This window comes from Melospiza melodia, chromosome 13 (assembly GCF_035770615.1).
Source record: "Melospiza melodia melodia isolate bMelMel2 chromosome 13, bMelMel2.pri, whole genome shotgun sequence".
Lineage (NCBI taxonomy): Eukaryota > Metazoa > Chordata > Aves > Passeriformes > Passerellidae > Melospiza > Melospiza melodia.
Window position 1 is genome coordinate 2,829,903 of NC_086206.1, and position 25,790 is coordinate 2,855,692.

Below are 25,790 nucleotides of genomic sequence, written 5' to 3' on the forward strand. Positions count from 1 at the left end.
CGTCCAGGCTCTTCTTACCGTCCAAATGGGAGAGCAAGAAATTCCTGAAACCAGCTCCAAAGAGAAGTTGCAGAAGGGGGGAATATTGGCTCTTAATCTGTGGGATACTGTCACACACCACTGAAAGAGATGGAACACCTAGCTTTAAGGAACCACTGAAGGAACAAATGGGAGGGTTATCAGAGGCTCTGACAGGAAAGAATCCCAACTCAGGAGGCCCAGACTGCCCTGTGCCTGCCAGATTCCTCCTGAGAAGTCATTTCAGCTGCCTTTAACATCACTTTTTCACTCAGCAAATGAATGCAACTGTACTTGTCAGCTTGGCAAATTGCTGTATCATGGTACCCTTGCACTTCTATGAAGCAACAAAGTTATATTCCTTATATTCAGGAATTCCTTTATTATACAATCTTCTTAATTAGGAAAATTCTTAAACATCCCAAAGAAAAATATAAAGGGATGGGGGAAAATAAAAAACAACCCAATCAATATCCAGTTTGGGGACAACTTAGTAAATCAGTTCTTGTAAACACTCTGACTAATTGAGGCTCCTTAAGGTATCACACCGTTTGTTGTACTGATAGTTTAAGCAGGCTTTGTCAGGCAGTTAATTCTGAATTCACTGCTGCTTGTAACTCTCACTTCTTCTTCACTTGCATGGTGCCAGGCTGTGACCTCCAGACAGGTTTCAGTTCTTTGGAGCATTCACAACATGTATCAGTGTTTAGTAGGAGAGTTTAGATTGCTGTGGAAATCACCCTCTACTGTTTCCCTGCCACAACAAAATCCCTTTTGCCTGTAAAAATCCTGCTGCTGGGCTGGTTATAAATTTCATAGATTACCTTGGTCTGGATTATCAACACTAATGACAGCAATATCCTCTTCTTTTACAACTTTTATTTATCCTTTCTAAGGACTCATTTGGAAGACTGCTTCTTCCAGCAGCTGGCACTGGGTTTTATTTAATGAGTATTTTACTGGCTGCTGAGGGTCAGTATTTGTTGATCTTGCCTGATACAGAAAGTCCCACTGACACACTATCAGCTTCTGTAAGCAGAAATGAACAAAGGACACAAGTGCAATAGCCCTCTGTTAATAAGAGCAGAACTTTTATCTGGGTTTGCATCTCTGATTTGATAGCTTATCTTTTCAGAGGCTTAGGAATAACAACTGAGCACAGAGTTCTGGCCCACAGGAAACAGGAGAGTCAAACCTGCAGGGCTGTGGCCCCTCTGCCTCCCCCTGGGAGCACTGACCATGGCTGAGGGAAGCCAGGAAGGAGCCTCAACACAGGAGGAGGAGCAGGGACAAGCAAAGATTGCAGTGCCAGCTCCTCCTGACATGGGACAGGCATTGGGATGATGACTCCCCTTGTCCCATGAATTTAGAAAATGCTCAGTTCTGCTAAATACAGCCATTTTCAAGATAGATTTAACCACAGTAAATTATCTGACAGGATATAAAGAATGACCAGTTCTGTTTCATAGTGAGAAATGATCAGTAGTATTGTTGCATTCTGAAATAAATATTAACATATTTCTCTGAATGGCTGCCCTTTTTGGGGGGGAGAAGCCAAGGTTTAAAAGTTTCTATCAAAGCAATCTGTGAAGGCTGCTCCAAAAACCCACAAACACAGCCAAGAAACTGTTCTTGTTAAAGGAGTTACCTTGCTATGCCTTTTCCTTCATCTGTTATATGAATCTATGAATTTCAGCAAAAGCACTTTCCAACATTCTGGTAATTTTGATTTTAACACTTCTATAATACAAACTTTGAAAAGAAGACAAGCCCATCAGCAAGGCAAAACCCTCTCCCACAATCTAAAGTGGTGGAACAGTGACAGTTTTAGAACATGAATCTCAGTGCCTTCTGAATTAGAAAAAATTGTAGAAATAAAATCAAGGATGCATTTACAGAGCACAAATTATGCACATGAGCACCTTCCTGAACTGAGGCCCGGCTTCAGTACCTTTATAAAAAAGAGCAGACTCCTGGTTTTGGCACATTATGAAATATGAGTTAGTGGAAAACACTATATGCTGTGGAACTGAGAATAAGATGAAAAACACAGAAGGAACAGAGTGAATAGAAAACAGCCAGCAGGGCCAGAGGACATAACACCTCCTCGAAATCCTAAATTCAAATCTGCCTTGAGTCATAACTGAAATAATGTGGCTGGTTTCATCTGGGTGGCTTCCAGAAGAGGCTTGTTCCTATCATTGCATTGCAGGAGAAGTGTTTGTAGCTGCCCGACTTTGTTCCCCAGAGGAGACTGACAAATAAATGCATTTTACATATAAATACATAAATAGGGCAGGAGAAAAGTGTATGAAGTGGTAGACAAGAAAATATTCTGATGTCTCTTGTTAAGCATCACTGGTGACTCCCATGGACAAGAGCCATTCCCAGAACCTGTAAATGATGTTTATAAACGAAAGGAAGCCTGAGGATGGCCTGTCTGGGAGGAAAGTGGAAGTGCTTGCTTCACTCCCTCTGTGGGATAGCCAGGGAAATGCACGAAGCAGGGACTGGGAAGGGACACCCAGGAGTTGAGGCTCTAACTCAGAGAACTCTCCTGGCACCGACTCCTTTGTGCACACACCTGGGAGTTACACTGGAAAAGGGTCTGGGAATTCAGCCTCCTTTCAGTGCAGCTAGAGGCATGAAAACCTTTCTTTTCCATGGGTTCAGCTGTCTGGCCCGGGGAGTGCTGGATAAAGCTGAATTCCTCTTTGGGCTTGGAGCTGCTGGGTGCCTGTAGGGAGCTCTGCCACCCATGGTGGTGACATGGTCCCACCTCTGCCCCAGGAGGAGGCCTGGGACCTGCCATGGAGCTCCAGGAGCCAGATCCAGGTGCTGAGCCAGGCTTTGGGAAGGGTCTCTGCTCCCAGCCTGCCATGCAGGGCCGTGCAGGCAGAATCCCTGATCCAGGTGCTGAGCCAGGCTTTGGGAAGGGTCTCTGCTCCCAGCCTGCCATGCAGGGCCGTGCAGGCAGAATCCCAGATCCAGGTGCTGAGCCAGGCTTTGGGAAGGGTCTCTGCTCCCAGCCTGCCATGCAGGGCTGTGCAGGCAGAATCCCTGATCCAGGTTTTGGGAAGGGTCTCTGCTCCCAGCCCGCCATGCAGAGCTGTGCAGGCAGAATCCCAGATCCCAGGTTTTGGGAAGGGTCTCTGCTCCCAGCCCGCCATGCAGGGCTGTGCAGGCAGAATCCCAGATCCAGGTGCTGATTTTTGGGAAGGGTCTCTGCTCCCAGCCCGCCATGCAGGGCCGTGCAGGCAGAATCCCAGATCCAGGTGCTGATCCTTGGGAAAGGTCTCTGCTCCCAGCCCGCCATGCAGGGCCGTGCAGGCAGAATCCCAGATCCCAGGGTTTGGGAAGGGTCTCTGCTCCCAGCCCGCCATGCAGGGCCGTGCAGGCAGAATCCCAGATCCAGGTGCTGATTTTTGGGAAGGGTCTCTGCTCCCAGCCCGCCATGCAGGGCCGTGCAGGCAGAGCTCAGGGAAGGAGCTCGGCGGATGCGGGCGCGGCTGAGGCTGGCACCGCTCCCCGTGTGACTCCGAGTCTGCCACCAGCAACAGACAGAGCCATTCTGGGGATTCTCCGGCGAAGAGAAATGTCAGAACTGACACAATGTTTGCAGTAATAAGCTGTGTTGGCAAAATTGTTGTAGATGTCACCCGAATGTAAATGAACCCCGGTGACTCAGGGAAGCGATCTCCCGAAGAAAGAGACACAGAACTTATTTGCATTTAGCACTGGATTACAAATATCACTGTTCTCTCTCTTCCTCTCAGACTGAAACTGCTGGCTCAGTGTCAGCAGTGCACAGATGCTTTTCTCCTTCTTGTTTCATAACTTGTTTAATACCAAGAGGATAAAGTGGGGATCCCTGAGCTTCTCGGGTGCCTTTTTGCACACATGCTTTGCTCAGTGATTCCTGATTCTCAGTACTGGGAATATTTTATACAGCACAGCAGAAACATGCAGAAGTGAATAACTGGTGCAGAAACACATGGATCAGACAATGAAAATAAAAACCAGATTCACTTTGATAAAATACAGAGATGTCAATCCACAAGCTTCTGTTGAGCTTTAAAAGTTTTCTTGCTATAAATACCACACTGGAAACAGTAGGCAGCAGGACTTTGCAAAGTTTTACAGAATCCCTATTCTGGAAAGGCTCTGTGAAACATGGAAAAAGTGCATAATGAGATGGGCATAATGCAACACCTTAATTTTTGTTGCCTGGAGAAAGGAGACATCATCAGAATAAAAACAAAATACCCAAAGATAGTACAGCAATGTCATTTACATTTCTCACTTTTTAAGTAATATAAAGAAAAATATGCAAAAATCTAACAGACATAACTGTCATATTTTCACCATAAAGAATAAATAGCACAGTAATCCCCACTGCAGAAGAGATGAAAGCTTCAAAAAAGAAAAATTTAAAAAAAACCTGTTTCCATAGCAAGTCTCTCTATTCCCACTTTGTATCTTCACATAACCCATGAAATATTCATACAAAATAATTGCTCAGCTTAAGGAACCAGTGTGCTGGTAATTCACCCCTCTTCACAGGTCACAGCAAGTGCAGGAAGAATGTGCAGAAATAGGATGTGACTGAACACAGAGCGTGACAGGGGTCATGTGCCACAGAAAGGGCCATTGGGGTTTGAATGAAATCACAAGGGAATGCAGGGAAGGGCAGAGTGAAGCCACCAGCCAAAGGAACAATCCCTCAGAAGTGCCTCCAGTCAGAGCCCCGCTCACACGTGGGGTTGTGGTTCATGGTGCCGCCAGTGTCCTACTGTCCCTGCAGCCTGTCCCCACCACACTGCATCCTAACAGAGGCCAGCAGGGGATTTCAGGAGTGAACAAGCCAAAAGAAGTCTCCATGTGCTGAAATCCTGCACATTTAGGTTATTGTTTGGTGCTTGAGCAGCTGCCCTGTCTCATGAGCTCAGCATCCTTGTGGATCCCTGTGGGCTGGTGCTGGCTGCTCCTGGGCACTGGCACCATCCCTTCCTTCTGAAACTGGATGCCAAGTTCCTGGCACATCCTCTGCTCTGCTGGGACACAAGCAGCTCAGTTGGCTCTGCAGGTGATAAATTCCTTTAGTGCAGCCCAGCAAGGCCACCTCCTCCTGCTGTGTGGGGAGCTGTTGCAGAGGGGGGCTGACACCAAATAAACCCACAGGTTTTCCTGCTGGAACCCAGCAAAGCCACATGACTGGTTGTACAGAGAACCCCAGTGCTCTGCTCCGTGTTCCTCTGCAGCCCCTGAGCCCTGTGGGGACTCCTCTGCTCCCAGCACACTCCTCCAGCATGGTTTGTCCTGGGCCAGCAGCCCCTCCCGGACCTACAAATGGAAATAAAACAAGCCTTAAAGTCACATTATGGAGACTTGAAAATCCTGCTGCCTTCTGCTAATCACTGTGGGAAAAAAAAAAACCCTTAATTTTATTGGTAGAAATTGCCAACAAGAATTAGAAGAGCTCTTCATTAAAGGCAAAATAAGGCCGACATTAGGCAAACTGATTTTGTATTCATCTTGATTTGGGATCATGGCACAGAACTATTTGTGATAATATTGATCTATACATATTTGTAGGAGACAGAGATGGGTTTGATCTGCTCATATTGAATTATCGTGAGTCAGAACCAAAAGGACAGTGTTTGTAGAGTAAATAAAACCTTTAAAGTAGATTTCTCTGTTTAAAGTTGCTTTTAAAGTTAAGGGGGAAAATACTACACTACTACTAAAAACAAAAACAATTTTCCAAAATTTCAAGGAAGATTAAAACTTCACTGAAAAAAGGCAACCATAGCCAAAAAAGTATAATTCAAATCTAATTAATTAAGATGGCAAATAATGATTAAAGATATGTTCCTAACTTACAGATGCATGCATGGATGAGTAATTAATCTGCTCTCATACCATGATCATTCTGCTCCTACACTGTCTGACCAGGACCAGCACTCCCCCAGCTCATCTGGGGACATCCTGCTCCCCTGGAATCCTTCCTCAGTGAAGTGGCAGCTGCTTTGTAATTTCATCTCTGGGAGGAGCTGAGACATGAGCAGATAGCAGCTCATGCAGCAAATAATTTGATCAGACACTGTAATGCTTCCCTCCTGCAATGACTCAGGAGCTGCTGGTGAGGAGGGCTTGTTTGAAGAGAGGAATAATAATGCAAAAAGCATTTCAGGGAACCTGGAATGTGCTTCGTGTGCTTCACCTGTGCTTCATCAGGGGCATCCACTCCGTGGGCAGGGAAAGAATAAAAAAATGAATTTGTGCCAAATTAATCAGAGGAAATGGAACCATAATTCAGTCAGTAATCAACTTGACAGATGTAAATTAATGCATCAGCCATTGTACATTCCTTTTTTTCTCAGTCACAGAGGTTTTAGGGGTGACACGTGCATGGCTCTCTTTGCAGAGCTTTAGGGTAATCACACACTGATAAAGGGCAGCATGGGGGTGAATACAGGCCTTGTCGGGCTGTCCCCAGCCTCCCTGCAGGCAGGGTTTGTCCCCAAGGGACACAGGAGGGGAGCAGGAGCAGTGAGTTTCCTTTCTGAACCCCCAGGCTGCCCACACCCTCCCAGGCTGCAGGCTCAGGCATTGTTGGCTCTATTGTTGAAACCAAGCACCTGTTCGTGTCCTCAGCCCTGCCTGCCTTGGCCCAGCCTGAAAATCTGGGCTTTCAGGAAACTCTGCAGCAGCTGCTACTTAGAAAAGTCTGTGATCTCTTTCCCAGAAGGGCTGAACAGGATAGTATTACAAATGGCACAGTATATAGGAATCCATCGATAATTGTAACAATCCCAACAGCAGGGTTTTCCTTGTCTCTTGTGCTGCCAGCACAGGGGACATCACCATGAAAGTCCCTGCTCCAGGTGCTGTTCAGAACAAACTGCAGCAGGTCAGCATCCACTGGCTGGACATTCCAAAGCTGTAGATGTAGCCCCATAAAACACAGAGATCACCCTTGTTAACATTTCTAGCACATTTCTCCAGTTAATACCAATGCAGGGGCCATCCAGGAGCAGGAGGAGTTCTAACAGGATTTTGTTGTTGCAGAGTTCACACCTTCCTTGGCCAAGCACTGCAGTCCGTCCTTCATCTTCAGCAGCTAAAAGAGGCTTAAAACACACCAACCCCAACAAACAGCAACCAAATCCATGCACAAATAACCAAAAACAGACCCAGAGATGCCATCAAACCAGAAACACCTGGCTCCAAAGCACTTTCCAGCTTCAGTGGAAGGCAGGACCCTTCTTCCCCAGGGCTACACATCTCTGTAGCACTTTAAAGACACCACCACCACCCTCTCTGGGACCCCCTAAAAGAACCTTGTGATGCACATGTCAAGAATGAGGAGTTGAAGGAACTGTTTGTTACATGCAGAGATTTGAAGCCTTTCCCAATCTTGTGGTTTTCCTCAGGCTTCAGGACAGTGGGCACTTTGGATTTTTTCAAAACCATAAACAACTAAAACAATCCAAAAATATCCACTTCCCACTGCCATTCTAACAGGGCATTTTGCCAGTACAATTATATTTAGGATGCACTGTGAAGTTCATGGGTTTATAATGTTGAAGGAGCAGGTGGAGAGTTACTTCTCAGAGGTAACACAGATTTAAACATTGCTTTGAGGCAACAGGTCATTCTAAATTCACACCTTCTCCACAGCAGATCACTCTGACTGTCAACTTTTTAATAATTACTGAGGCTCATCTCAGCTGTTTGACTATTTCACTCCCCAGATACAATACCCACAGGGAGTCCCTGCTGACATTAAAGCTCAAGAGCTCTGAGGAGGAAGCAGCCACCTTTTCCAGACTGATTTTATTGCAGTCTCAGCGAGCTGTCACTGCTTGTGCTTTAGGCAGTCAGGTTCAAGGCTCCCACAGCATCTCAGGATCCTGGGACCCCTGAGATGTTTGGCTGAAGGGAATTCCTGCTTGGGGAGTTGCTCTTGGTGCCCTCCAGGAGCCACAGCCCCTTTGCTGTGCCCTGAGCCCTGGGACTGCCCTGCTGGGTGGGGTTTCCCTGAGCCTTTCCCTGTGAGGTTACCCTGCAGTGTCCTGCTAGCACAGAGAATATTTCCCACGTGCTGTGCATGGCTTTGATAGTGCTCTGGTAACCCTGGAGCACCATTTCCCCCCTTTTATTCCTTTCAGTGCTCCATCACTTCTGTGAACAAGCCTTTTTCAGAACAGCACTCACTTTTCTGCAGCTCACACGCCTGTGTTTCTCCAGCATCCTATAAAAGAGGAGCTATTTTCATGCTGTCGTTTTCTTCACAAAAAACTCTTTGTCTACTAATGCAAAGAATAGAAAATTTCAGCTTGTTTTTAAACTAAATGTCTCTTAATCTGGTTGTTCATGCACCAGAAACTGAAGAGGTTCATCTATTCCCACCAGAACTGAAGAGCAGTTGTGTCCAGCAGCTCTGAGTCCCCCTAAGAGCTGGAGAATACAATTTAGAAACCTGAGGTTATCAATCTCCTGATGCAAACACTTTACATTGCCCTCATCCTGAAGGACATTCTGATTCTCCTGTAATGCAAGACTGCCTTCAGGTAGGGAAGAGGAATGTTTAGGTGATTTGGATGGAACTCCTTAACTGGCCACACCATGTGGGTGCTCTCAGCCTCATTAAGCACCTAACAAGGAAACCCTGATGTGCAGCAATGAGTTAAAATGAATAATTAGGGCAGGTGAGATGAAACTAAAGGGGTTCCTTTCTCTCTTTTTTTCTCATTTTTTCTTATCTTTTTTTTTTTCAAATTTGGTAATTCACACTGTAAAAGCCCTTGCTGTTAGCAAGAATGTGGATTAAAATACCTTTGTGAACATGTGTGAGCAGGACAACAGGGACAGAAATTATTTCCTTTCCTATTATAAAGTTGTTTCTTTCTCCACGTGTTTACCCTTGCACTTGAAAGGGGATAGAAGATCAGCCTAGATACCAATTTCTCTACCAAGAATCCCCTAGTTTTGTTCAAAAATTCTCCATTTTTTTTTCCAGTGGGTAAATGGGAACAATTTAACAGCCACATTTCCACTGTGAATATTAAGAGAAAGCAGCAATAGTTAGTGACCTTTAACACAGACTGAACTTCAGGAAGGTGGGAGCTGGATGATATCCCTGGATACTTCCAGGCAGTATCCCTACAAGAGCTTTTATTTAAATAGTTTTATTAGAAGCACCCCTGCTGGGCACACTTATTTTCTGATGGACTGACCCATTTTCTGGTGCCCTTTGTCCAAAAGGCCACAGCACCCAGTCAGTGTTCCAGGTTAAAGCATTGTCCAGGGTGCTCTGAGGGCATCACAGGGGTTCTCATCTATGAGCAGCACCATTCATCACAAAGGGATTTATGAATCCTTTGGATCCAAAATTTAATCAACTTCCCCACAATGTAATTATTTAAATTGAGAATAATCTCCAGAACAGTGTGCTCACAGGAAAAGTCCAAGTTCTTGCTCCAGCCTGGCTCTGCATCCCTCAGTGATGACTCTCTCTCAATCTGACTGGGTGGCAGTGCAGAACAATGCACACTGCAATTCCTGCTCCTTTAGAAATATTCTCTCGTTTAAATCATCTTTGAGAACAATAAACAGTTTGCCTTTAAGAACAGTTTGGAACACCTACAGCCTGGACTGTCAGCAATGGTGCAGCAAGCCCTGCTGAGTCTCAGGGATCTGAAAATCTCAGTTTTCTCTGCTTGCCTTCTCTCTGGGGACAGCTCAGAGCCCTTCTGACCCCCAGCACACCCAGAGCTGCTGGAGCTGATGCAGATGTTTGTGGTAACTCTCTGCTGAAACAGGCCTTGAAGTGGGAACTGTATTTTCTATTTTAAATAGAAACATAGAGACACTGCAGTTTATATTGAAAGTGAATAAATGTCCTTTCCCAAAGGCTGCACTTGGCTTAGGGGGAGTTTTTGGTTGGTTTTAAAGTCTTTCCCCTGCCACCTGAAATGAAATAAAAGACATCATTGCATTAATTAGAGGAAGGAGCTGTGTGGAGCCTGTAACAGGAGCTCTGTGTGCAAGGCAGGAGAATGTCCTGCTGCCCCAGGAGACCCCCCAGCTCTCCTGCCAGCTTTGCCAGCCCCTCAGGGTGAGTGTCTGCCCTGCCAGCCTGGCCCAGCCCTGCTGGGCACACACAGGGCACAGGAGGGTGGGCATCAAACACTGCAGAGACCAGGGAATGCTCCTGGGCCACGGGGCCAGTCCTGCACTCCCAGTGACCCCTCCTTGGGTGTTCTACACTAGCAACAGGGATTTCCCCCAGGCTTTTGAACAGTGATGTTTGGGTGTTCCATTTCCACAGATCTTTCAGTGTCCTTGTATTTCAGTGGCTCCTTTAGCAGCAAAGAACCCAGGTGATTGGGATTGTCTCCAGAATCAGTATCTGACTTGCCACTCTTGACATCCCTGCATCTGTCTAAGCAGACATCCTAGTCCTGTTCAGATGAAATCTGAAGGAATTCAATCGTTTCTTAATGGTATGAGAAAAGCCCTTGATTTATGCAGGCAGATACTGCTGGAGCTTTCACAGGTACAAATGATGATGTAAATCACACCAGAGGCTTTGTGTACTCTGCAACACCATCACCATAACTCATGTGGGAGTGCAGAACACCACTGCAAACCATTTTAATTGTTTTTTAAAATTCATGTCACCTTGAAAGAAAGGCCAAGATAGATCACATGTGATACCACCTCCTGAAGGAAGATCCTGGGATCCCAGTGTTTGTTAACAGCTCTCTATCTCAGCACCCCATTCCTTACACAACCCCCTGGATCAGTATTTCAGTCATCATTATTTTCTAAGCAGTAAAAATCAGTCATTCCTCTATGTGCTTTTTCAGTAGATTACTCCCACTGAAGACTGGCAATGGAGCTGGAAAAAGAAACAGGATTAATTTTGATGAGAAAAGCCCTAAATAAGAAGCAGCACAAGGACACAAGCACTGTAGGAGGAGTGCTGGGGTAGGGGTGTGTACCAAAGGTGGATCTGGTTCCTGAAGCTGAGCTCAGCCTCAACACTCAGTGGCAGATGGATCTTCATTATAGAGCTTTGACCCCTGTGAGCAGGGTAAGGATTGCTGAAGATGACTAATAGAGAGTGAAACAATTCATTGAAACACCAGGACAACACAAAACTCCATCATTTAAACAGTCATGAATGTCAGCCAGGTTAATAGTGATCAGAAGTGGATAACTGACTTGGAGATTCATAAATGCATTTAGTGCACAAGTCAGGTGCTCACAGGTTGTGACTGTTTGAGCTGGCAGGAATTTCATCATTCCTTCCCATTTTCTCTGTGGAGGTTGAGAGAAAAGTTTGTAAGGAAAGGAACCTCTCTGTGGGAGGGTTTGGATTTTTAGTTTGGGGTTGGATTTTTGTTGCCCCAATATAGATTACACTTCCTACCTGGGTTCCATGCCCCATGAGCTGCCACCTGCCCTCTTTAGGTTACATTAAATACAGTTCAGACAGAGCTCAGCCTCCCAAAGACAAGACATGAGACATGCAGATCACAGTTCAAGCAGACTGATAAGGTAAAATATAAAATAATTTGCCCATTATATTTTTTCAAGCATTAAGAAATATTACTATATTGCAACATTTCCCCAAAGATTTATATGAGAAAGTTGTGTGCCAAAAATCCCAGAGTTTCCCACAATAAAAAACCCAAAAATTATAGGGTTTGTCCTATTCAAGTCACTACCAAGCTATGTTGGATCTGAGCTTATGAAGGTAACTTTACTTTAATGGATAAAAGAGAATTCTCATCATACCTGTTTCCAAGCCCTAATACAAGTTTCTGAGAAAGTAATAGCTTTGGGTCCTGCTTATAAAACTGTATTAGTTCCAAGTTGTTTGAATATGAGAAAATAAGGGGAAAATATTCCTTGTCCATCAGAAAGTGGGCTGTTATACTTGCAGAGTGATTTGTTTCCCTGCAGTGGTATTTATCATGTTGATAAAAGAGACCATGGATCTGAAAATGAGAAGATTTTTCCTGTTAATTTGAAACAGCACCTATACAAGCTGCTGTGACATCAACATAATACCCTAAAGCCACAGCAGCTGAAAAGATTTATTTCCTGAGCCCTTCTGCAGCCACATTCTCTTTGCTTCTGACATTCTCAATTTGCAGGCTGCTGGTGATCCAATCTTCCTCATTCTGGCTCTATAATAAGGATGTCAATGCAAGGAGGGAGAAATTCATTATCTGATAGGCATAAGAGAGGATGAAAAAGCAGAGTTTGCTGTCTAGGGGGAGAGGCCGCCCTCTCTGCCTTGGAGGAGCTCCTCAAGGTCATGGACAGCTTTTGTACCTGAAGGATGTCCCACATTCACTTCAGATAAAACTGAGCCATCCCTAGCAAAGTCTTAGGTCTGAATGTGATTTTCATTTTTTACTATTAATCAGTGAAAAGTTTTAATTCTGATTAGAAGCTATATATGCATTTTAAAAGTTCCAAGAGTCTTTGAACTGCAGAGAAACTGAGTGTGAATTCACAGGTGCTGCCTGGTTAATGGCATTGTGTGGGCTTGGATTGTGCTGAGGGATCTCCCACAGCACCAATGAACTGGCAGGATTAGTTAACCATTTGTATAGGAAGATTTACCTCAAATTTAGAAATAATAATGAATATCATCTGCTTTGGAAACTGTTAGATGTCATTGGTGCAGCAACTGACAGGAAAAAATTATTTATTCCTTGACTTCGTCAAATAACTATGAAATGTCAATTCCAGCAGATAAGAAGATAAGAGGTAAAAGTTTGAAGCACTCCCTATAGAGTTGATGTTGAACATCCATAGTAGCTTAAGAGGCAGTTTAATTCTCTGTGTGGAAAGCAGAAAAGCCTGAAGAACAGAACTGTGCTTGAGAGAACCAAACATGCTCCTGGGCCTCCCGAACTGCCAATTCCTTTTCCCATGCTATTGGTCTGGCTGGTGTAAAACTGCCTTATAGAGAGGGCATTTCCCAGACTGTTCTGGTCATCCATTCATTTCTCAACTTTTCTACAAGAGAATAAGAGAAATACAAAAGGACAAATAGCCTGCCCTGTTCTGAGCATCCTCATTGCTTCCTTTGAGTCCCATGAGCAGAGGATACCCTGGTGTGAACTTCACCTGAGTGAAGTTTCAGCCTTCCTCAGGATCCAATGGAATAGCTCTGAGTCCAACAGAGACATTTCTTTTTAGTTAATTTAAGGTTCAGCTCTAGTGGGGCCTTGGATTCAATGCCTGAGTAACATCCCTCTCCCCCTGGGATGCTCCTGTGATCCAAACCCTTTCCCAGTTTTTGTTTTTTTGGTTTTTTTTGGTTTTTTTGGGTTTTTTTTGTGCCATAGAAACAAGCAGTGCAATTTCTGCTGATTTCCAGAGATTTATTTCCCAGGGCAGCAGCAAGGGCAGGGTCCAGCTGGTCACTCCTGGCCAGACTAAACCATCTCCCAACAGGAACTGTTCATAAAGGCAGAACCAACCAAATCTCAGATCATTGTACTGATTTAGTGCCTCTGGGTGCTCTCAGCTCCTTCCTGACATCTGTCACTCACCTCCCCTGGATACAGAGACTGCATAATCCAAGGGACTGAGGGAGGAAGGATATCAGAAATGTGCTTTAGGTTGATTCAGAGTTTGAGATGCTTTGCTGCAATCATTTGGAGACCAAAGGATTACAGAGGGTGCTGTGCACCCTCCCAAACTGACCTTCCCACTGCTCCTTCCCAGCCCTGTGTCAGGGCAGTGCATTTAAGGGTGCTGGGAGGTGCTGGATCACCATCCCAAACAGTTTTACTGACCCAGGGGGACAAGGAATACTCCTGTCCTGTTCTTGTGCTTCAGCTGCAGTTCAGCAAGGCAGCACCAAGCCCACCCTGCCCTCGGGAATAATCCCAGGCTGGCAGGGATGAGGAGATGGATGATTCCAGAACAACACATCAGCACTCCTTCAGGAGCTGGTCATGCACTTCTCAGCCTGGGAAACAAAACCACTCCATGTCTCATCCTCTCCACCAGTCATAACATGAATTATCAACTTTATTAAGAGGATACATTGGAAACCAGAGGAAGAGATTTGGTTGTCTTAGCAGGATCCAGCTCTGAAATCATCCCAAAGCCCATCAGTTGCAGCCCTCACCAGAGCTGATGTGCCTTCAGGACAAAAGGAAACAGAACAAGACCCCACCACCAACACCAACCTCAACTCTGTGGAGAGAAGAGACTCATGTGTGGAGGTGCTCCCCTTCTCTCCTCTGAGGTACAAGCACTGAGGAAGGGAGAAGCCACTCCTAACAAAGGACATGTCTGCACACCAGGACATTTCACCTGCCAGGATCTGACCCAGCTGAAACCTCCCCATTGCTTGAGGCCAAGCTAGAGAGGGGTCACTGTCCCTTCAAAGACAGCTTAGCAGGAGTGAGAAAGAACAATATGCCCCCCAAATGCCAGGCTGTTCTACACCTCCTTCAGGTACTTCCCAATTGGTTTGTTGAGATGCAGGAGCACTGAGTAAAGTAATATATTGTGATAAATAAGGGATTTTTCAAAATGCTGATTTATTGTCTGACAGTGCATGGGCAGTCCAGGCAGTTCTGCCCTGGTGCTCCCTCTGAAGTCAGTGTTCTGCCAGCCACTTGTGTACAGCACAGCACAGTACAGAGCTCCCACTGTGGATAAAAGCCATGGTGTGTACATCCAACATCATTCATATTTAGAGGATTGGATATAAAATATTCATATTTATGTATGTATTATTTATAATTTGCGGTTTCATGGGAAAAGATACAATTTACCTCAAAACAAAAGTGTTAGCACTCTGTTAGTGGTATTATATTTATGGGCTTCACATACATTTGCAGCTACTCCTATTCTGAATGAAAACCATAGCATTTTTATATGGAGAAATGCACAGTTTATCAAAAGAAGATGGTTTTGGATAAGAGGAGAAAATTTACAATATGATTTTTTGCCAAAAGTAATATAAACATCTCTTTTTACCCCCTCAAAATTCAAACCCAAAGAATTTATATCCACACAGCATCTCATTCTGCTGTTGTTTGTCACAGTAGTAAGTCAGTAGTAAAGTCTGGAGGATCACACTCACAGTGTCAAACTAAATAAAGGTGCCACAGGAGAAGTTTATCAAGCACGTTTTGTGTTAGGAGCTGGCCTAAGGGGACTCATTCATTCCTTCTAATATAAGCAATGTTGCACTATAACTTGTCTATGTGAGTGACTGGGTTCAGTTAGATTAAAAGCATAAACAAACCAAAAAGTTTCACACTGGTGAGAAACAACAGACAGAACAGACAGGACTTGGGACAGCCAAGGAAGCCCCAAAATGTGGTGGATAAATGGGGTGTATTGAACCACACCACACCACCCCAGCACCAGTGCAGGTGATCATTGTCTGTATGAAGTCACTCAAAGCTGTTAAACTTCTGAAAAGCAAAACAGGTCCAAACATCAGTGCTCTCACTGGGTGGCACCACAGGAACCTCCCAAGCATCAGTGTGGATATTCCAGCTGGCTTCCACACCTGGAAAAAGTAAAAGATAAATATCCTTAGCCAGGCCCTTCCTGTTTAGAGGATCTTTCCAAATTTGTCCCAAGTTCTTAAAGATCTGAAAGCACTCACTGCAGCCTCCTTCCTCCCCACTTGAGAGCAGTTTATCACCAATTCCACTTCAGGGCTATTTGACATTAAATTGATGACCACAAGCCTGACAATGTGTGGGGCAACCTCACACCCCAGGCTCATGTTCTCATCATGCTGACAATGAAGTTGGTTCTCCTGTTACCTTTGCAAGTCAGCCAAAATTACCAATAAATTTCCTGCCACTACTTCCAGTTCAGGAGTTAATCCCTGCAGCCAGGATTTAAACTGCCACTGCTGTGATATTTGCATCTCTCAAAGGCAGAATTTGCAAAAATCTGAAGATACAAGGCCTTGGAAAGCCAGCGAGGGTGTGTTGGACACATTACCAACAGAGATAGCTTTAAAAATGTACGAATGAGAAACACAATTCAAATTTTGTAAAGTTTTGGGAATCTGAGTTCTAGCACAAGGGCCTTACTCCCCAAACATATCCCATACCCAAAACTTCTTTGTACTGAATATTAAGTAGGACACTTGTCCATAACCTTTGATTTAATACTACAGCATGAGTTTAATTCTCAGAAAATTAATTCTTGTTTTTTGGCACGAGATACTTGGTAAAAGCTCAGCACATTTCTTGGCTGTCTGTCCTAAATGCCTATGAAGATCCTCAGCCAACAGTCAAGTGCTTCCAGAAAATTAACAATACTCCTCTACGTGCTAATTCCCCTGGTGTTTCTAGTTGGTTCTCTCAGTCTCAAGCATCAGCCAATGATAACAGATGCTGGCTTGGAGCCAATCTTCTTTCTAAACTTATTGTGACTGCAAATCAAGAGGTGTCCCCCAAAGGAAAAGAGCAAACCGTGCTGAGAACTCTGATAACATCTATCCCTGTAAGCAGCACTGCACTTCCTAAAACACATACTCACTCCACACAATAGTCAGAAGAGAAAATTGTGTTATCCCTGATTTCATCGGGAAATAAATTCTGTATTTGTTCAACTGGCACATAGCCAGATAAAAAATATATACCCAGGCCAGATTGGACAGCCAAGCTTGGTATATAGCATCAGGAAAATTTTGGCTTACTGATGCTGAGCAGCTAATGGGAGACTTGGGGTTTTGGTTTGGTTTTTTTTTGTTTGTTTTTTTTTTTGGGGGGGGGGGGGGGTGAGAGGAGGATTCTATCTGCTAAAATCCTGAATAATTTTTCCCATAATTTCTTCTCTTTACCATTAACAAATTCAATCCCCCATAAATACATTTCTGGGCAATTAATTCCCATGATATCAGTTGTTTCTCTAAGGGAATATTATTGTTTAACCTTTGATACTGCCTCTGTGGCTTGTCTCAAAAGGATGTTTGACTTGGCAATAAATTACTGTAGTTATACTTCCTTAAGATTTACTACTAAACACAAATAATGCATTTAAAGATTTTTATTTTTAACCAGAGTAAAGGAGTTACTCTGGTTAAAACAATCCCACTCTGGATGAGTCTCTTCCTGCACTACAAATCAGTTTCTTGGGATGCTGAGTCCCCTCACAAACCAAAGCATGCCATGTGCCACAAAAGGAGGCTCCTGTGCTTCATTCTTGCCCAAAACTTTCTCTGGAAATCCCCAAAGCCTTCTTACACCCCTGACAACAGGCAATTCCTCTGTTCCTCTTGTGTCACCCTTGAGTCAGGAACGGGAGTGAGGTGACACACAGACTCCAGGTCTCTTCAGCAGGCAGAATCTGAGTTTATTACAAACCCATTCTTTTATACACCATTCTGATACAGGTGGACCTGATTGGTCATTTCATCAACACCCCATTACACAACTTGCTAATTAAGAAGGCACCCTTTGGGAAACATCTTACCAATGAAAACAAACATCTTACCAAAGAAAACAATTGTTCAAAGCACCAGCTGCAAGATTGCTTTAATTCTTTCTCTCAGCCTTCTTAAAACGCCCCAGAACAATTCCTGGGAAAGTTTATCTGGCTTTCCCTCTCTGACCAGCCTGTCACATCCACACCTCTTGCAGTTCACCTTTTGGAATTTCCACTTTGCTCCTTGTGCACTCCAGTTCTTCAGCATCACTCAGTTCATGGCACAAGGAGTCTTGGCAGGAAGGAGCCATCAGAGCTGTGGATCACAGAGCCCTGGCTCCAGCAGGATATTCCCAAAAAATATTCCCAAAAACTGCTCCCGGCAGCCCCAGGGATGGAGAATAACCGGGATTTCCCCAGGAGAGGGGCGGTGCAGTGACAAGTGACACATTCCCCCGTCTCTCTCTCTGTTCCCAGCCATCGCCTCGAACCAGAGCAGCGCTTCCAGCGCCTTCCCGAGCGCCGGGGAGCACGGCGGTGACAGCAGCCTGCTGGTGTCCCCGCTGCTGGTGGCAGGCGTGGTGATCGGGCTGGTGCTGCTGCTCTCCTGTGCCACCATCGTGGTGGGCAGCCTGCGAAGGGACAGCCGTGCCCGCCGGGCCCGCCCGGGCACCGCGGCCGCGGATGGTAAGGGGGCACCGGGAACGGGCAGGGCTGGGAATGGACATGGAATAACGGGATCAGTCACAGTAAGGGGGCACCGGGAACGGGCAGGGCTGGGAATGGACATGGAATAACGGGATCAGTCACGGTAAGGGGGCACCGGGAACGGGCAGGGCTGGGAATGGATGTGGAATAACGGGATCAGTCACAGTAAGGGGACACCGGGAACGGGCAGGGCTGGGAATGGACATGGAATAACGGGATCAGTCACGGTAAGGGGGCACCGGGAACGGGCAGGGCTGGGAATGGATGTGGAATAACGGGATCAGTCACGGTAAGGGGGCACCAGGAACGGGCAGGGCTGGGAATGGACATGGAATAACGGGATCGGTCACGGTAAGGGAGCACCGGGAACGGGCAGGGCTGGGAATGGATAAGGAATAACGGGATCGGTGGTAAGGGGGCACCGGGAACAGGCAGGGCTAGGAATGGATATGGAATAACGGGATCGGTGGTAAGGGGGCACTGGGAACGGGCAGGGCTGGGAATGGATAAGGAATAACGGGATCAGTCACGGTAAGGGAGCACCGGGAACGGGCAGGGCTGGGAATGGATATGGAATAACGGGATCGGTGGTAAGGGGGCACTGGGAACGGGCAGGGCTGGGAATGGATGTGGAATAACGGGATCAGTCACAGTAAGGGGGCACCGGGAACAGGCAGGGCTGGGAATGGATATGGAATAACGGGATCAGTCACAGTAAGGGGACACCGGGAACGGGCAGGGCTGGGAATGGATGTGGAATAACGGGATCGGTCACGGTAAGGGGGCACCGGGAACGGGCAGGGCTGGGAATGGATGTGGAATAACGGGATCGGTCACGGTAAGGGGGCACCGGGAACGGGCAGGGCTGGGAATGGATATGGAATAACGGGATCAGCGGTAAGGGGGCACAGGGAACGGGCAGGGCTGGGAATGGATGTGGAATAACGGGATCGGTGGTAAGCGAGCACTGGGAAGGGGCAGGGCTGGGAATGGACATGGAATAACGGGATTGGCAGTAAGGGGGCACCGGGAACAGGCAGGGCTGGGAATGACATCCAGTAACGGGATCAGCAGTAAGGGAGCACCGGGAAGGCCTGACCGGGAACGGGCAGGGCTGGGAATGCCATCCAATAACGGGATCAGTCACGGCAGCTTGTCAGGGTAACGCAGCTCTGTGCTGGGTTCCCACTCGGGTCGTGGTTAACAGAACCAGCCAGTGCTGCCAGTGCCTCCCGAACAGCTCAATTCCCTCGGGATGGGATAAGATTTATTCTCTTTGTATTTTCACATCCCCCATAGCCCTGGTGCAGCACATGCTGGAATTTCTATTTTTTGGAAAGGCAGAGTTGTTCTCATTCAGCCAAGTGCACCAGCCTACAACAATCACTGGGTAAATGCAGTTTGTCTGAGTGCAAAAGTGAATATCTGCCTGGAAACAGAACAACAGGGCACCCAAATGTCATTAAACTGTCACCATCATCAAGTGTCATTGATGGCATTGGTGTCACCACACCCATCATCGTTAGAGACTCAAAAAGGTGCCAGTTCCTACCTGCTAACCAAGATAAAACCCATAAAACAAAACCAACACATCACCAAAAAACCTTAAAGATAATTTGGGAATATCAAGGAGTTAATTTTGGAGTAGTGTTTTCAACCCTTTTGGGCTTTGCTCACAAGAAGCCACTTGATCAAGGAAATGAGAGAAGATTGTTTCTATTTGAGGAAAAAAAAACCGTTTTAGAAGTTACTGTGTAATTCTTCAGACAGTAAAAATTCCAGTGATAAATGGTGGAGCACCAACCACATCCCCAGTGAGCACATCCTCCACCTGCAGGTTGTTATGGGTGCAGTTGTGTGCAGATCATTGAGGGGTTCTTTATTTACATAGAAAAGCCAATAATAGTGAAACACATAAAAATGCATTGGCTTAAATGTTGTTTTCACTGAGGTAAATAAAGTATCCATTGAAGTCAATTGAACTTTATTTAGTAATTTGGACCGGGAATTTTTATGTCTAAACTAAACAAATCTCCTAGGATCAGTTTGTCCCCTTGCAGCAAGTAAAAATTTCTTCTTGGCTTTTCCAGAAATATTTATCCAGATAAATGAATAATGTCTATATTTTGAGAATCAAATTTAGAGTAAAAAAAAATTTGAAATGCAAAATCCTATGGCAACCTACAGAGGGAAAATAAAAACAAAATCCAGAAAACTAATGTCTGCTATTACAGTAATATTAATTGTCCTAATTTTCAGCAGCTACATTGAGGATTAAATAGTTAAACCCAAACTGGAGTTACTGTTTGGCCCAATATTTTGGCATGATAAATACTGACCAATAAGCTTTAATCACTGTGTTTAAATCTACTACTCTGATAGCTTCAACTCCTTGAAAAAGCCTAGAGCCAGGCAAAAAACAGAAAGGAAAATTCCCAAAATCCTTGTTAGATATAACAATGCTGGAGTTGGGAGATATTCAAAAGAATAATCCTAAACTAAATTGTGCCACACTACATAACATGGAGACACACACACACACTAATTGCCCACTAACACAGAAAATAGCACTAAACTCTTAATATTTGTGGAGCTGGGAAGCTCTTGCATGGAAGCATTAAGAAATCCCTGGAGCAGGCAGCAGGGTGATTTTTCTGTGCTATTTTCCAGCTTTCCCCATTTTTGTCAGTGTTTACTGAGAGTAGCATTTTCTCAGCACTCAAACCCCTGCCCCTCCTGTTACACCCTCCCAGGATGTGCAAACTTCCCATGGATGCAGCTGTTGGAATTCCAGTCACCCCACAAACAGCTGAAGCTGCACATGGTGGAACCCACACTCCTTTTCAGCCTTTGAGGCCCAAGAAAAGCTTTGGAACTTCCAACTGCAGCACTGAAGGCATAGTGCTGTGTGCCAGAGTAAGCTCACCTACAGATGGGCTTCATTTACTCCTAAAGAAATAAAAATATCACATGAAAACTGATTGTTCCAAAACACCCACAGCTCCTGTGGCTCGGGAAGGGTTTGTTTTCTGATTTCAGTGTTGTACATGAGTGACAGGGCACCCAGCAGGGAGGGGAAGAGCAGCCAATGTAAATTCTTGTTTTGCAGCCCCCGATGGTTTCTCCCACGGCGGCTCCTCGGCGGAGCTGAGATCCACCTGCAGCGAGGAGCTCCCCCCAGGCTGTGACTTTGACTCCTACCTGGACATCCTTTCTCAGGTGAACATCATGTATCCTGACCCACCTCCATGGTAAGCACCTGCCTGACATTCTCAGGGTTACAGCCCTGCACTGGCAAAGCTCACTGCCAAAATTCAGCTCACACAAATTCTGAATACAGACAGAACTTGTTTAGCTTGGGTGTAAGTTCAAGTTCTCCTTAGCAGAAGACATATTCACTAAATAGAGATGGACAGGAATTCTCATTCAGTGATATTCACATTAAAATTTACCCCAAAGTTCAAAGTCAAAAATACATACTTTTCCCAAGAACTTCCATGTTACATTTATTACTGACCTTGAGAATGTTCAGGTCAGAGGAAACAGAAAAACAAAATTCCAGAAATTATACAGCAGCTGCTGAATTGTGTGCCCACATTCACAGGTCCGGGCTCTCTTGTGAGCCACAGGAGCTGCACTTTGGGCCATGGGCATCTCCTTTATGTGCCTCAGGCCCCTTGAGGTCCAGAAATGAGGGAATTCAGGCACTCCTCCAATGAACCAACAGAAATCACTTTAAGCAGAACATCACTTCAAGCTTTCTGCAGTGCTGTGTGTTACAAACAGCAAACACAGGTTGGACAGCCATGCTCCCCTTTCTTTTTTTTTTTTTTTTCCTTTTAAGAAGACTCTTTTTGAGCTAAAGCACTATCAGACCAGCCCTTTTCTGACAGTGAAATAGAGCAGCTCAGCACTATGAGCACACCAGACATTGACCTTTGCTTTGTTTATTCCATGCATGTTCTACAAGCAGCAGTTATGTATTACCTGCTCATCCTATATAACTAAAGGGCTTTTAGGGGTTGTGTAAATATTTTACCAGAAAGCTCACATGTGAAAAATTACTCTGAGCCTGGCATCTAAATGTGTAGAATTTCATATAAACCCACTTAGGCATTTAGACTGGATTTTGGGCCCACACCCACGATCTTTCCTAATAAAAGGCAGCCAGCTGACACCCAAGCAAACTCTGAGCGGGCAGCTGGCCAGATTGCTCAGAACAAACTGACAATACAGTTCTTTAGCTGACAGATCATCAAAGATTGTACCAAAGGATGCTTCCATTTCCAGCTGGAAACAGACATAGAGAAGGTTTTTTCCATTTTTGTGGGTCTGTGTTTGAAGGAGATGTGAGTGACACAGGACAGCACAGATTATCCACAGTGTGCAGTAAATTCTGCAGTGGCTCTGTGACAAGCCTGGCAAGGGTTAATTATCTGCTGTCCTACCTGTTCTCAGAACATTCTGGGACACATGAAGGTGTCCAGCCACTGCCTCCTCAGGATCCACTCTGCCCACACTGAAACCACTGCTCATCCCAGCAATCACAGCCCTGCATCACAGGCCCAAGGGAAGGATTGTTGTGAATGCTTTGGCTGCTTTCTCACTGCCACTGCAGTTCAATATTTTAGAAGAAGTAGCTTTGGCAAATCATCAAAATCTCAGTAAATTTTATATCTTAGCAACACAACTTGGGGGACTTCAGGGAAAGAAGATGGCTGAAAGCAAAGCTACGTGGAGACTTTCAAACTTGCCATTAATGCATTCTCCAGACGATTGTAACTGCTCAGAAAGCACTGGGTGAGAGGCACTGTCTGAGTTACTACATTATGTGAAGCCTGAAAAATTCCTGTACATTCCCTTTATATTCTCCTGCATGGTATAACACTGCAGTGTCTGTTTTTAATTAGTAGAGCATGGAAATTTTTTGAAAGCTGACTGTCAGACATGGCCTGGAAGCAGAAACAAGGCATGCCTGACCTTGTGCATTTAAAATATTAACTGCCTAGGATCAATCTCATTGCACATGATAATATTTTGAAGAGTAGGTTTACTGAAACACAGCACTGCCTAAATGAATGTAATTCCTCCTCCTAATTCCTGGAAGGCAAGATGTAATTTAAAGCTAAACTAGCATGGCCAAAAGCTAATGATGTAGCTGTGGCATCAGCAGAACAGAAATGAAGAGCAGCAAGGAAAGCTACTGCACTGGTAAATAACTCTTAAAAATCTTTGAAGTGAGAGAGATCGGTGAGTGAAAAGCAGTGGGTGCTGCCAGGATAATTTCCTTTTATCCACCTGGTGCTGCTGCACTGCAGCCCCCAGTGCAGCTCCTCACCCCTCCTGCCAGACCACACACTGCAGTGGTTTCAGCAGAAAGCACAACACTCTGTCTGGCCAAGGGGTGGTTATTTAGATTTTATAGCTGAGCTTTAAACCACAAAATCAGTGGAAAAGGGATTTAAGAGCAAGGCTGATGAAACACAGAGTCAGTCCCCGTGTCTAGGCTGAGGGAGATCTCCCTGTTCAGGCTGTCCACCCCCAACTCTCCAGCTGGAAGTCCAAGAACTGTTTATACAAAGTACTATTTATAGAAAAAATGTTATTGGTAAATTAATCTATGAAAAATGCCTTGGGATATTAGTATTTGCTGTGATCTCTGAATCACAAGTTTCATTTGTGACTCAATCTGATTATCTCCACAGACACTTCCACTAACCCCTTTCTTGCATTAGATTTAGAGGGATGCCAGGCATGGAATTCTGTCATTAGCCTGCTGTGGTTGCAGGGTGGTCACAGAGAAGCCATTTGGTCAATTTGTTTTGACAGCCCAAAATATACAATGCTGCTATCTATAAACATCCCTTTAGGACAGTTAATGGCTTTTTAATGAATCTCAGATCTGTGCTAGCATCTGTCACATTGATTTTACATGAGGTGTAGATGGGAAATAGAAAAACAAAATACAGGGGGTATGAACCAAACAGTTTCAGAATATGAGGGGTTTGTATTTCAGAGAATATTTCTGATATGGACAGATACTGGCAGCAGGGCTGGAAGTCAGTGTTTCTCAGTCTGTGTCACCAGACATGGCAAAGCCTTTGTTTCTAAGAAACTCAGTGTGAGAAAATGATCCAAGTGATCTCCCAACAATTCTAAACCACAGAATTGTAATCCCTCCAAATGAGCAAACTGAACACATCCAGCCAGGACAGAAGACAAGCACAATCTCCCTGCCACACCTTACCTATCATCTTGGTCAATATGGCTTGGAAAGAAACACTGGGAAGCCTGTAAATCCAATATCTGCATTTTGTTCAGCAGTGGGAGTAAAACCACACTGTTGGCACTGTGGGGATGAAACCTTTATAGACAGAAATCATGAGCTCACGTTCTCTGTGCTGAGTCCTGTGTAACACACACTTCTAGTGAGCATTGCTGGTTATCTTCTTACAAAGATGTAGTTAGAAAGCTGCTTAAAAATAAGTTCAGTAACACATGTTTGAAGTGGATTGAATCACAGTACCAACTAAAGTCCAAGTAAATTAAAAACTATTGCATTTTCTTTAAGAGAGTCAGTAAATCCAAGCAATGAGGAGATTTCACAGCAGGAAAGGAATTTTATCAACTTCTCACCTTGTGGCCAGGGAAAATGCATCTCACCCCAGTGCATAAGTGCTTTTTCACTCCTTAGTGACTGGATATTAATGGCATGTACAGAGCTTTAGGCAAGCAAGGGGATTCCTTTTGCTTCTGAGCCTCATGAGTATCTGACACAGAGCATCCCTGAGGAATGGCTGCTCAGGAGATGCAGGGATTCACCTTCAGAATGGTTCTAATCCTCTCCAAACTCCACACTGAATGTTCCCCACAGGGCACATGAAGTAAAAACCCCTCAGCCCCCTCCATCCCAGCATTCCTATTAAATCACATTGGGTGAGGGTTTGCCTGTGGGCTCACTGTTCCTCAGCTGGTCACCCTGCCTAATCTACAGGATCTGTTCTAGAGAAAATTCTCTTATTTAGGCTTGATAAATCCCAGTATTCTCAATAACCATGTTCAGCCTGCACTGTTTAAATGGGCAAATCAATTTAAAAATTACTTTAAAATGGCAAAAGGAAATGCTCCTGTCTTAAAGTCAGACACTAATTTCCCTTTAAATATATATTTTTAAAAGCCTACTTAAGGGACTTTCTTTTTTAAGACATTCTTTTCCATCCCTCACTTCTGAGGATGCAAGTTAGCCAAGCCATCCTCCTGGATTTTCTTGAAAGGCAGAATTAGGCTTGCAGGGAACTGAAACAAAATCTTGCTATGATGTGCTGTATTCCTTTGCCAAGGCTGTTGTCCTGAGAGCAAACCAGGTGGGGAGCTTTTGCCACATTACAGTGACAGCTGGCAAAGCATGAGATGGACTTTTGGGGTTAAGTTCAGCTCTTACTTCAATACCCCCACTGAGATTTTCAGTTAGTAAGGTAAAAAAATGCCACTGGAAATGTGACAGGTTTATAATTCCATCAGGTATCATGACATGAGCTAAAACTCTCAGTTCCTTTAACTCCAAATTCCAAACACTCTAAAACCCCTCCCTTCACATCCCAGTGCTACTCCTCAGC

The 25,790-nt window shown here is 44.9% G+C and overlaps 1 protein-coding gene across 1 annotated transcript in view; it reads left to right on the forward strand.

Moving 5' to 3' along the window:
• The window catches only part of BEAN1 (brain expressed associated with NEDD4 1), a 52,924-nt gene that overhangs the window by 20,894 nt on the left and 6,240 nt on the right, over positions 1 to 25,790 (forward strand). The window contains exons 3-4 of the mRNA XM_063167540.1: positions 17,944 to 18,153; positions 21,284 to 21,425. Of these exons, the coding sequence (XP_063023610.1) occupies positions 17,944 to 18,153; positions 21,284 to 21,425 (352 nt within the window). The remainder of the gene's footprint in view (positions 1 to 17,943; positions 18,154 to 21,283; positions 21,426 to 25,790) is intronic.